Here is a 13,159-nt window from a genome sequence, read left to right as displayed (position 1 = left end):
TTGCCTGTGGCCCCAAAATTGCTAAGTCCACCACTGCTCCCCAGTCCATAAGACTAGCAGTTTCAACAACCCCTCATCCCAAAATGTTAATGGTAAAAATCTGTATGTAGTCCAGGTAAACTTCACTAAATACTGATGGTTCTCTTTGTAAACTGTACTCCTCATTAAATATAGCTTAAGATGAAAATTTTAGCATTAAAATAAATGTGTTTAATATAGCTGCAATAGTAGATCCTGCTCTATTCTATTTACAAAACTGTATTCAAATGTAAATTAGAATCAGAGTAAAAGCTAAAATTTGCATTGTTTCGGGTCTATATAGAGGATTAGAATTGTTTAAAGGCTAGCTATTTTATTGGCACAATAAAAAAAGAGTTTTAGAACCTTCACGTGTGGAAAACAATGTGCAAAATATTTCCTCAGTGCATCTTCATTTGACAGATGAAAATTAGATTTACCTGTTAATGTACTGTAATGTGCTGCAGCCTACTGACTTCTGGGTGTGTTAATGAATGATCTTGACATTATGGATTTATTAAATAAACAAGGTTGCACTAGATTAATATAATTATACATCAGCTATAGTGTCTACAGTGGCATGATTAGGCAACTTCAGAAAATCAGACCCTCAACATACAACAAGAGCAGACCTGCACCATGTACTAGACAAGAAGATATGTTCCTACCCACCAACATGTAGAGCTGTTCTGTCCTTACCAGCATTAAAGGCAGAGTACAGTAATTTCACCTGACAACTGTTTTATTTGGAATGTTTAAATGGAAGCAAAAATGATGCTGTAGAATTTCAAGTTTCATACTAGTAACACTGGCAAAATTATAATTAAATATTCCAATTATTTTCTGAAATTTATTTAAGATAACAGACAGGACTGAAGGAAAAAAGCTTTATCTATTTTGTAGTGCAGATTCCTTTGGAGCATTTACTTTAATTTTACATCCAGTGTTTCCGTTGTTCAATTGAATTCACCTTAGTATTCTGTAGATATCCACTATTCTGTCTTTTATTTTTACCAGTTTGTGTTTGATCCTCCGTTTGTATGTAAATTCTCTTGCCACATGCCTTGTTCCTGTATTGATGTTTTCTGGATTATTTGCCTTGTAGCACCTTTGGCTTTACTTTATCTGCTGTATTTAAATGAAGGGCAGAGAAAACTAATGTTGGAAAATACATGAAAGAAAAACTTTCTCAGGCTTTTGAAAGTAAAATTCTTACATTTGATGTATGTTTGAAAATTCAACTTCCTTTTTTTTTTATTGTTCTATATCAGGCCAAATCCTGTAATAGGCATGCCCTACAGATAATTTTAGTGGTGCTCATATTGTTGCTGCACTTTAATAAATTCCACTTTACGCAAAAAAAAAAGATTCACTTATGGGATATGTGTCCATGCACCCATATGCCCTGTGTATAAAGTTTAACGTCATATTATAACAAAGATGAAAGCAGCGCATGTAACACGTGATCTTTTACTGCTGCTCTTTGCCTTAGCTTCTGCCTCCAAAATAGTTTCATGTTGGTTTCTGGAATGAATCATTTTATGATTTACCAGACACAAGTGTTAGAGGTTAGTTTAATGTGTAACCCAAAAGACTGGCTTACTGACTGCATGTGTTTATCAAGTAACAATGTGATTAGATCACAGCAGTAAAAAAAATCCACCACTCCCTTTGTTTCCGATATTTTTTCTGGCACAGTTCACGTGGTTTCCAGTAAGCTACGTGCAACACACACATTTGGCTGGTAGCCAACTACCTGCTCAACAGGTATGTTGACTTAGTGGGAGGAGAGCTTGCTCTCACCCCAACTCAGTGTGTGTGTGTGTGTGCGTGTCAGTGTCGTTAAGTAGAGTGGTTAGACTATTAATCCATTTAACATAGGCGATTAGAAAACATTTAATCAGACTTCTTGCAAAATTGTTTTGAATCGTGCTAAATGGAGAGGACAGAGTTGTAAAGTGTAATATGCTAAGATTTTAATCACCAAAACTTTTGTGCTTGCTAAGAGCCTCTTCAATCACACCTTGGATCAGTTTCTCGCTGATGCTAACATCTCAGGGCTGTCAGTTTAAGTGTACTTTTAACTAGGACAAAATGGGTTAACTTGGCTCCGTTTTTACAATATGCTTCTCATTTAGTCACAAAACAGGCATGCTGTTGTCTCAAAGGTGCAATATGACACTATAGATAAACAAGGGTGGCAAAGTGATATGGTTGTTAGGTATGTTGCCTCACAGCAATCAGGTTTCTGGTTCATCACTTGATTACATGCCTGTGTGTCTGTATGCTCACCCTGTGTGATAGGATTGTTTTTAAGTTAATAAGTAAATATCATCACAAAGTATTTAAACTAGTAGAAGTTAGAATATCACACGGCTAGGATAAATTAGAATTCTGCTGTATCATAAGCTTTCCAACTCTTTCTTTACACTCACCTGCAAGTTCTGGCTCATAAGGCCTAAGCCCATGCATACGGTACACCCATCTGTTTTTCCTTGTGGAGCTATAATAAAAAAATTTTTATGTCTTCCATTTTCAATTAAAATTTTATTAAAATAATAATTTTAATTCAATGTTTATGCTTCTTTCCTTCAGAAAAACTGTGAAAATAGCCTGAAAAGAAGCATGTCTCCTGCTGCTAGACAACACTAAAGGAGTTGTAAGCAAAGTAATTACAAACATCCACACAGAGACAGCCTCTCACAGCAGGATGCCCTGCTATAGAGCCAGACTTCACCTCGCAAAAGGGTGGCTGGCTCCAGCCACCCTTGCGAGCCACATGGGACTCAGACTCACAAGCATCCCAAGGACTCACACGCTGAGTAGAATGGGCTTTCTGGGAAACTCGCTTCTATGGAGCAACATAGTTTTTTTTTGCATTGTCCAGAGGACCTCAGACCTGTCTACCCCGACCACGTTTCGGTTAGCTTATAGCCGCTAGCCCGCGGCTGAAATGACCAACGTTTTCCCGGACCACTGCTCTCCCTTGAAGTTAAAAGGTTTATTTAGAAGGTTTACGTAATGTGTTACATGGTGTTTTTAAACACATGGAGCTAACCGACGTAGCCCCTGCTAGCTTCTTTGAATCAGGCCATTGCTGATGTCCTTCAAGTGTGTCTTCATCAGTGCTCTCAACTCTCACGCATTGACCGTGTGACACACGCATTTCACTGACTTCACACGCTCACACGCAACACATGGCATTTCACACGCAAACATGGAATTTCTCACGCATAAAAATCACAAAGCCCATCTGGGCTGCGGACGACAAAACTCCGCCTTCTGCTGAGATGTTTCGGCTTCTTTCACAGCTTGTGGCCATCAGTAATTCATGCTGCAGTTCGTGTTAACAGAGCAGCAGGAAGAGTGATCAGAGTTATGAATAATTTCAGTCTTAACAGTGGTGAAAGTGAGCCGGTAAGGTCCTGTACCGCGTACACAGGAGGGGAGGGGGCGGGGGGAGCTGCTGCCAGATGACCGGTTCATTCAGAACCAGCCATGGCTGCACGCTGGATCATAAAACAGTTCTGCTAACCAGATGCAGTTTAAAACGCCACTTGGTCTGTTTATAAGTTTCGTTTTTATTAATTCTGTATTTTTTAACTACATGCACCGTATTTCTGTGCCTCCGCGCTTGCTCCTCTCCCCCCTCCTTTCCCTCGGAGCAGGTGCTTTCTGGGCGTCAGTGCGCTCTGGGCGCACTGACGCCCAGAAAGCAAAGAGAGCAATAGAGATTCGTCTGATCAGCGCAGCAACTGACTGAGAAACCTGTCGCTGTGAAAGGTGATGAGAATATTATAAACTGTAACAGTCTAGAAGTGCATTGAGCTGAAAAGAGGGAGACATCAGCAGCTGGATCGTGCGTAAAGACGCAGCGGGAACCTCTGTGTGCTTTAGTGTTGCTGCTGAGGGGAAATTGTTGACCATAAAGGCTTGATGAAACTCAGCCTGATTCACCAATCAGGTTATAGATTTACAATGATAAACAACCCATAGATTAATGTGTAACAGTATAATAATTCGGTCAATAACTTAAAACTACTAAATTTTATTCAGTATTATTTGAACAATTGTATATTTTTTATGTTTTAATCCATTAACTGAACAATAAGGTATTAATACGTCTCTTTCTCTTTTTAACATAAGTAATACATGTCTACTTCATTGTCTGGTGGGATAAAAATGAGATATAGTTGACTCCACCGGCTCTTCCAGGGTCCGGTTAGCCCCGCCCCCAAATAAGCCCTGCCCCCTCATTAGCATAATCTTACTCTTAACTTTTGATAAAGGTTGAGAGGTCTGGTCTTCATGGTTATAACAAATGTTATCTCCACAAGGGTTTCATACATTGATGGGATATTTATGATTATGTTATCCGGTCCACTCATTACGACCAGAATAAAGCTAAGTCCTTAAGCTTTTTAAAAATAGCGCAGAATGTCTGCTAGCCTAATGCTATTAGCTTCCGGTAACATTCGCTCTTCCCGGATATGCGACTACGATTGTAAAACACAAGGTTTGTTTTGTTTCGCTCCACCATCGTTCGATAATGCTACAAGCATTATTACCGCATTAATATGGAATATTAATGTCAATTTAAAGGTGTTTTGTTTAACTTTAGGATTAGCCGAGAGCTAGGGGCGCTACAGCGACCCCTAGCTCCTGGAGGTATAATCGCATTAATAAAATTGAGTGTCCTAAAATTTTACTGAGAAAGTCATTCTTTAAAATGTTATTTTATGAAATAATGTTTTGTTTCTCAGGATTTGCATTGTGAATGGGTTGAAACACATACCAAATGTTCTGAATTAGTTAAGCTACTTTAAGCTCATTCCATGTTCTTTAAGATGAACTTTGGTTCTTTGACTCTGCAGTGAACCAGGCAGTGGCGGTTCTAGACCAAATTTACCAGGGGGGCCAAGGTGGGGCCAGTGTTTTTTCACAGGGGCACAGAACAAAAAAATAAAAAAAACAACAATAAAATGGCAATATTTAACTGTGGAATAATATTAAGTGAGCCACTTGTGGCTCTGGAATTGCAGTTTTCAGACCCCTGATCTAGCAGTTGAATACTTTGCCCCCAGCTCAATACAGCTAAAGCTAAATGTGAAACATCTTAAGTTTTAAATTCTTTTTAAGTAGAGTAAAACTGTATAGGTAAAAAAATAATAATAATATTGGTCAAAGTGACCAATCAGTTATGGTTTCTTTGCCATTGCAAATAATTATGAGAAGTGTATTTAATATCATGTCTTTAATACAGGGGCCATAACAGGGACCAGGACCATTTCTACAGGGGCATGGGCCCCTGTTGGCCCCTGTCTAGAACCGCCCCTGGAACCAGGATTCACTGAATTATTCTGATGATGATGATGATGATGATGATCCATCATTCTCATTTTGCCTCGTGTTTCTTTTGTATGTACATAGTTCCTGCTTTTTATCTTCATTTTGCTTAGTGGTTTTAGTTAAGTTTCACTAGCCTCGTAGAGAAATTTGTTGATTGAAATATAGTGTTAATTCAGATAAACAGTATTATATAGTGATGTTCTCTGGATGTTGACTTTATTTCTGTTAATAAATTCTTGAACTTGAAGAGAAGTTGTCACTCCTTATTCTATATGTGTACAGAATGTGTTGTTACACCCCTAATAGACACCAGTTATAAAATTTGGATAAAGGAATTTAGATTGCACCGACCAGACTTTAAAATCCTGCTACAGCCGTGGACAGATGTTATGTTCAAGTAGAGTTTATTGTGTTGTAATTTCCAACCTCTAATGCAACCCCCCTCCCCCTCCCTAACCACAAACCAAAATATAAATAAATAAAAAAGGCTTTTATTAGCTGCCACCACTGTTCACAGGTACAGCTTGTAGAGTGCTACAGGTAACACTGGTCCAGTATAATATAGATCATGTTAATACTTTATACTTTTGACTTTCACCTTCTTTATGCACAACAGCTATATCGGATCTGAACCCAGGGTTGTTCAGTGAGATACACCTTTTGCAGTCAGAATTGTGACTTCAGAGATTGCTGTGTAGAGGGGTCACTGCATGTGTTGCCTTGATAAATCTCAATTTGCAAAGAATTAGGAACACCTGCATGTGTACCATGTGCCGCCCTGTCCTCACCCCTAATTACTTATGCAAATCAGTAAAAGGAATGCACTCACCACATTTCAAAATAACCATGGCAACAGGCCTGTCAGACAGTCAGAGAGACACCTTGAGGAACATTTGTAGTGAATGACAGCAAACCAAGAGAGCTCTTGAGTGACATCAGAGAGTCATTTAAGAAACTGGCTGACAAATATGAAGTTTGTCTGTTCGTACCCATTTTGTTCTTCAATGTTTACTAAATTGAAATGGAGCCTGCTCTTATTTTATTACAGACACAACTATTATAATGAATATTATTATTATGATAATATAGCAGAATCCTGACTTGAGCAGGATTATTGCCAGAATATGTCTGCAATCATAGCTCTGATTACATTTGGAAATCAGCTCCTCGTTGCAAATGAGAGTTACGGTTTTGGGTACTTTTATATCTCTGAACAACATATGGATGAGGCCTTCCGTAGGGACAGGGTCGGGCTCAGGAATGACTGCAAAATAACCGACCTGTCAGTCCCTCTGAAAAACTTCGGCTACAAAGACTACAGCAGAGTTAGATCTTAAAATGGCACCGGCGAGGCACGGTTCCTTGGTTTTCCTCTAACACTGGGGCCAGCGAAAAAGTTTGCTGAGCAATCTGAACTAATAAGCCACTAACCATCATGTGCCAGCAGGTCTGTTGGACCTCTGAAAACATGCTCCCTCCATATTCTTCCACCGGTGGTGTCAACAGTGCCAACGCCACCAATGTTCCACAATTACACACAATCGCTGCTATTTATGAAAATGTGTGATTGTCTCCACTTCAGGAATCATAAGCCCAGACTTGTTAGGAATTAATCTGCTGATTGGGGTCCATTTTGTTTTGTTTTTTAGAGGATTCACATGTATTTTATGGTTCTCAGTTTACAGACTGATGCTCATTAAATCTACTTGTGACAAAAACAGATGAATATCGTTTCCATCTGATTTTTTTAAATTATCAAAGGAGCTTGCATGGCTACCGCACATATTTACATGGATTACTGCACACTTTCACACATGATTCTTTTTTGTACAATTAGGCGCTAAACATTGCAAGTTTTTTTGTGCGTACACACGCTTCGTACATGAGGGTTCTGGACTGTCCTTAAGAGAGTTATATAAACATCACTATATTAACTGCCACTTTCTTTAAGGAATATTTAATTACTGTTGCCATCATCAGATTTGATCTAATAAGAGTTAGATTTTAAACATCAGATTAGTTCAAATTTCAAATAAAACTTTTTTTTTTTGCTAAGGATTAAAACCTTAAGTGCTGACAATTATTTAAATTTAGGATTTTCTTCTTTACTGTCCAAGATAAATCGGAATGACAGACATTTTATTATATTAAGATTATACAGAGCCTTAAATACAAAGTTACCTATAGTACACCAATATAAATCAGTTAGTATGTGTAAGAAATGTTTTGTTTTCTCAAAAATACAAACTACTACCAAATAATTCATGACTGACATTTTATTGGAATTTAACTGAAAAGGATATACCAGTGCAAATGTAGTTGTACTATTTAGTGGAAGTTGAAGGAATAAGGATAATTACCACTTAAACATTATTTCTCACATCCACCAATGCATAAACCAGTGAGAGCAACATTTCTTATTCATGTCAAAACAATCATTATCAAATCATAAAATTCATTAACTATATAGTAGGATTACTTCTAATTTTTATTCTTAAGAAAATTGTGTGAACATACTTTATAACAAGTCATACAGGTAGAACATTAAGTAAATGTTAATGTGAAAAACATCACCTACATTTATTTCTCTCTGTTCTGTCTTTAATTTGTGTTTTCCAAATGTAATCTCACATTTAGAGCCACTACAGATTTTTTATTTTGATAAAAATATGACAGAACAATAAAGAAAATTAGATATCTCCAGTCCCACAACTGTTATTAATTCCCATGTACCATAACAAAAACCTTGACAGATACTATGACAGAGATTAGTTAGTTCTGAATCTACAATAAAAAACCCTACATGCCAGCATCAGTAGAACTAGGCCTAATATTTCTGTAATGTGGCTCAAAATACAAAACACATACAACAATAATATTGGTTCATAAAACCTACTAGAGCCAAACACAATGGCTTACATTTTCTGCAACACCTTCCCTGTGAGAGGAAGTTTCGTTTTACATTTTTGGGTAGTAACGACTTTTTTCCAGCCAAGCAAGACAGGTTTTTCTGGTTCCTAAACTCCTGCTCTGGCTCGTGGTCTCTAGCCGCTCAGTGACTGATGCCTATCTCCTCAATCTTCCAACCACTGGAATTCTTTCCAAACTTGTACACAAGTCTTCTTCCATCAACCCGTTCCAAAATCTCTCTCTTGTAGTAATACCTGCAAGTAGAGACATATCACTCAGTGAGTACATGGCCTACATCTGCTGCACTTCACTGATTCAAACTGCTTGTGTGAAACGAAAACTCCCAAAAGCAGCTACTGGTGTTGTAATATAACACTGACAGTAAATGTTTCCCTAATTTACCATGTTATGGTAAATTAGGGAAACAATTAACTATTCTACTTCTCATAGAATAGTTATCTGTATTCATAAAACTATACATTATAAACTTCATCTGTGCACTATTAAGGCATGTAACAGGCCCATATTTAGCAAAGTAAAGCTGTTTAGTTCTGTGGAATATGAGTATGAGTGTAAATTTCACGTTCCTGTTTAACTCTCCCCATTTGCATCGTTAGCTCACCTCATGGCCCGGCTGAGTTTTTCATAGGTCATGCTGGTGTTCTTCTTTTTTTGACCCCACATCTGGGCAACAGCCTCCGACTTTAGGAATTTGAACACGCCTTCTCGACGATCTTCCCACTTCATCAGGCCCTGGTTCTTCTCTGGGTGGATGAGAATATCCCTGATGAACTCCCACAGGTGGGTACCACGGGGTGCTGCAAAATGTGGAGAACAATAAGCTGATTGTGTTCAGGTGCACAGAATATTAGCATGAACATAAAATTCAAACAGATTCACATTCTTGGCTGCAGGAGAAATTAAATCTTGTATCTATAAAAATGTAATGACTTTACTGAATAAAAGTTTGTCGAGCAGTTTTATAGTGATACGTACCATGTTTGCTTTTCTTTGGATTGTCATATGTGCTGCTGTGTTCCCTGTTGATTTTAGGAGGTCGCCCCCGGGGTCTCTTTGGACGACATTCTCCAGCTTCTGTTTTGATGTGGACCTCTGTCAACAAAGTCATTCATTACCTCACATAATCTCTACTTGACTGCATTCGGCAAATGCAAAAATGAGCAAACAAAGAGTTTTTCTGAATACTCACTTGGCACTGGGTATGGGAACTCAGGGTCTGATTCACTGCTGCCGGACTCTGGTGAGCTCATGAATCCAAACCTGCCACCTGAACACATGTCATACATGGTTAAGAAAAAGCTCTTGATAAACTTTGTTTTGCCAAACTTAAATAAGATAATAAAAGTTTACTAACTGTTTGTAGAAGAGCTGCATTCACTGTCAGATGGATTATCAGAAAGGTAATCAGTGTCCTCCAGAGTTGTCATGGACTCCATGGTCAATCTAGTCAGATCATAACCATCTCGGTATTCAAAGTGTCTCCTGCTCTCAGCTTCATCACCTGTGTAGTGGGTAGATGTATTGTTCCAGAGTTATAATGATGTTCTAAATGTATGCTAAAGCCATCAATCATTTGTAATATGTACCATGGCCAATCTTGATAGAGCTCAGCAAAGGGAAGTTCAAGTTGTCCAAAAAGTTATCCAGAAGTTGACATGTCTCACTTAGTTCTGGCCCCGAGAGACTCTGCAGTTCTAGAGAAAAACAAGAATTTATTATCTTTTTACCATTACTGAAGACAGATTGATTGCCTGCTGGTAGATAGTTTGATATTTGTGAATTTTTGCAAATAAGCTAAATTGGTTTACCATGTTTGGTCTTGTATTCTTCTAAGCTCTGGTAAAGATGTGGACCAAGCTGTGGGCCAAAGATTACAATCATCTCTTCCTGGTTCATGTGGCAAAGGACGGGGCCGTCCATGGAGCAGAAATCCAGACTTAGGGTGCTTGCATCAAACTTGGTGTTTTCTACATGATCACTGATCCACTCTAGAACATGGTCTGCTGTCCAGTGGTGAGGGTTGATCTGTTTGTACCATTGACCTGAGGAGTGCGAGGCATTTATTAGTTGATGTTCCTCTGACGAAGTGCTAATAAAATAAAAGTAGTAAAACCCCCCAATGTTAGTTTTACTCTCCAGTAATTTGAAGTCCAAAGTGTAATGTGGGTGTGAGTTCATTTCATTGCTGTTAATTTATTCCCAACTAAAAAAAAAAACACTGCTTGAAACATGACCTTCTTGAATTTTTGCAACATGTCTACATTCTCGTGTGTTTGTTATATGAACCAATACAAGTCTCTAACGACACCTTGTTTCAGGGTCACACAAGGTCAGACAAATATAGCCAGCCTAGTTAACCAAGCAGGAGGTCACAGCATCTCTCTGCTTTGAGTGCTAACTTGAGTTAAACATTGGCAGTGTGGTAAATCATTAGCAGAAAAGGGTCAAAGTAAAGTGAGCTCATGGGTTGGTTATCTTAAAGTTTGAAATTAAGGGATCATGTTGGTCATGTACAATGAGAAAAAAATATATTACAGGTGCTGCACAGAATTTAGAATTTATGATGGTTAACAGGAGCTTCAGCTTTAAGGAGCTCAACATTTTTACAATTTTCTGGTATCAATTACAACTGAGCCCAAAATTATTCCTACCATGGGAGGTTTGGATTTAAAGTTGTTGTTTTTTCACCAACATGTCTCTTCTGACTGGGAGTAATATCAATGTCTTATTGTCGTCAAACCAGAGCTCTTGCTGTAGTTCGAATCAGTGGGAGTTGCGTCTCGCAGGGATACAAATTGTTTGGGCTTAACAGGAGATTCTATATTAGGCTGAGCATTACCACAGAAAAAGGTAAACATTCTCAGTTTTTAAATGATCCTCTCACCTCTTGTGTTGTAGCTTCTAGTCTCCAAAGCATTGAGGTTTGGCGGCACATGGAGCTGCTGTGGTGGGATGTCAGGTAAGCCGGTCTGATACATCGTCAGATTGGCATGAGTCAAGATGCTGCTGAGGCACAGAGACGACATTGAGTCTCTGAGAGGAATAGAAAGGTTACAAATCAGTTACTTAAAAAAAACTTAAAAAAAAAGATTTGTAAAAAAGTGTTTTAATAAAATGTGCATGACATCTATACATGACCACTAAATGTTTCATTAAATAGTTCGAAAAAGTCTTTTACCTTTTTCAGCCACAGTATGGTAAAAAAAAATAACAACGCTCCAAGACAATCCACAGTATTTTAATTTGTATGTAGTCTCTTCAGTCTCTTTTTTCTGTCTGGTCTTTATAATGTCCCTGTCTCGGCAGCAAAAAGCTCCTTTGGTTGGAAGTCAACATGTTTTTATCCGTGTGAAGGAGTGGGGGAGGGAGAGGTAAATTCAGGGGAATTCCACCTGAAGGTAGCCACACCTCCATCCCTCCTCCTCTTTCCTAAGAACTTGAACAACACTGACCTATCCTGTTTTTCTTTCTAAGCTCTACTGTCTCTTACCCATCATCAGTAAAGATTAAAGTTCTTGTCCAACAGATTTAGTTACTGTAAATTGATCTGCTTTGCCTAACTGGATTCCATTAACTCAACCATAAGCAGCCCTGCTGTAACGAAATGCCATCTCAGGTGTTATGTCACAGAAAAATATTCTTTTGTTGTCAAAAAACTTTCATTATATAACATCTTTTCTCTTTTGTAAATATAGCTGGACTTTGTAACCTGCTAATTGTTTTGTGTAGCTGTACATAGGAATACATACACAGATATTTTAAAGAAGTAGCAGGTTGCCTTAGATCTCTAAAAATAGACTGTATCGACAATGGCCAGCAGGTGATCATGTGGACAGGTAGTTTTATCAGTTTCACTGGTCAGGTATGTGCAGGAGAGATAAGAGAACTTTGGCAAGACTGTTTTTTTTTTTTTTTTTATTTAAAGTGCGTTTACTTACCATGTTAACCTCTGGCCAATAATGACTATATCGCTAATCATAACACCCTGATGTTTACATGTTATGTATGAACATATCCATGTTCATACATAATTTTGTTTTAAAGCCTGAAAACAGTTTTGAAATTTCCAGGTCATTCCAGAGTTTTATACTTTGCTTGCAACGGGGGCAGGAGCTTAATACCCTTAATACCGGTGATGTTTATTACAGCTTCATGTGCTGACACTGTAACTCCAGATACTTCTTTTGACAATGTGATTCAGCCTTAGTTTGTCAAATACAGAGACAACAAATCAATAAGTATTATTGGTTTGTGGGTTGGGATTCTGCAGTGTTATCAGCGTGTAAAAACTCATTTTCAGAACCAATCTCTGCTCAGAATGGTGATCTGCACCACATAATCTACTTTCAGTAGTTATCACCAGTTATTGCAGTTGTGAACTGCAGAAAATACAGAGTTGCTCTTTCTGCCTTTACTCACTCGGCTCCTATGTCAGGATGCGCTCCAGCTCGTTATGAGGAGGAGGGATATTTCAGCTGGTCATACTGAGTGTCTGTAGTGCGGGCAGCGTCACTTATTTTAGAGCCCAAATAAGTGATTTCACTTTCAGAAACAAGCCCAAAAAAACTGCACTCATGAAATGAAACTCATGAAATTTACAAGTGACTTTAGAAAAAAGAAGCCCAAAGCCGCATGAAATATGCAGACTTGGCAACAGTGAGCACGGGTCTGTTTTTCTACAGTCTCTCGCATTCTTCGAACTACGGAAAGGGCCCAGGGTAAAAAAAAAACACACTCTGGAGAATGCTGCGGTGAAAAAAGCATTAAGCATTAAACTGACTGCCCTAATATGTATATGTATATCCAGGGGTTGGACAAAAAAACTGAAACACCTGGTTTTAGACCACAATCATTTATTAGT

General features: G+C 38.3%; 1 protein-coding gene across 1 annotated transcript; it reads right to left on the bottom strand.

Moving 5' to 3' along the window:
• Nucleotides 1-7,625: 7,625 nt before the first annotated feature.
• Nucleotides 7,626-11,636, bottom strand: elf3 (E74-like factor 3 (ets domain transcription factor, epithelial-specific)). The gene is made up of 9 exons (XM_012873381.3): nucleotides 11,477-11,636; nucleotides 11,183-11,331; nucleotides 10,107-10,340; nucleotides 9,885-9,992; nucleotides 9,653-9,799; nucleotides 9,488-9,565; nucleotides 9,274-9,390; nucleotides 8,900-9,095; nucleotides 7,626-8,531 (listed from the first exon to the last, which is right to left on the bottom strand). The coding sequence occupies exons 2-9, from the start codon at nucleotides 11,322-11,324 to the stop codon at nucleotides 8,420-8,422; spliced, it is 1,134 nt and encodes a 377-aa protein (XP_012728835.2). The 5' UTR covers nucleotides 11,325-11,331; nucleotides 11,477-11,636; the 3' UTR covers nucleotides 7,626-8,419.
• Between the last annotated feature and the right edge of the window lie 1,523 nt (nucleotides 11,637-13,159).

This window comes from Fundulus heteroclitus, unplaced genomic scaffold (genome assembly GCF_011125445.2).
Source record: "Fundulus heteroclitus isolate FHET01 unplaced genomic scaffold, MU-UCD_Fhet_4.1 scaffold_346, whole genome shotgun sequence".
Taxonomy (NCBI): Eukaryota; Metazoa; Chordata; class Actinopteri; order Cyprinodontiformes; family Fundulidae; genus Fundulus; species Fundulus heteroclitus.
The sequence above is the reverse complement of the archived record's forward strand: the minus strand, read 5'-3'. Positions and strand labels throughout refer to the sequence as shown.

Coding starts and splice junctions, on each gene's coding strand:
- elf3 (XM_012873381.3), bottom strand. CDS start 11,324: ATGTCGTCTCTGTGCCTCAGCAGCATCTTGACTCATGCCAATCTGACG. Junction 10,341..11,182: donor TAGAAGCTACAACACAAGAG/GTGAGAGGATCA, acceptor CGCACTCCTCAG/GTCAATGGTACAAACAGATC. Junction 9,096..9,273: donor TCCAAAGAAAAGCAAACATG/GTACGTATCACT, acceptor CACATTTTGCAG/CACCCCGTGGTACCCACCTG.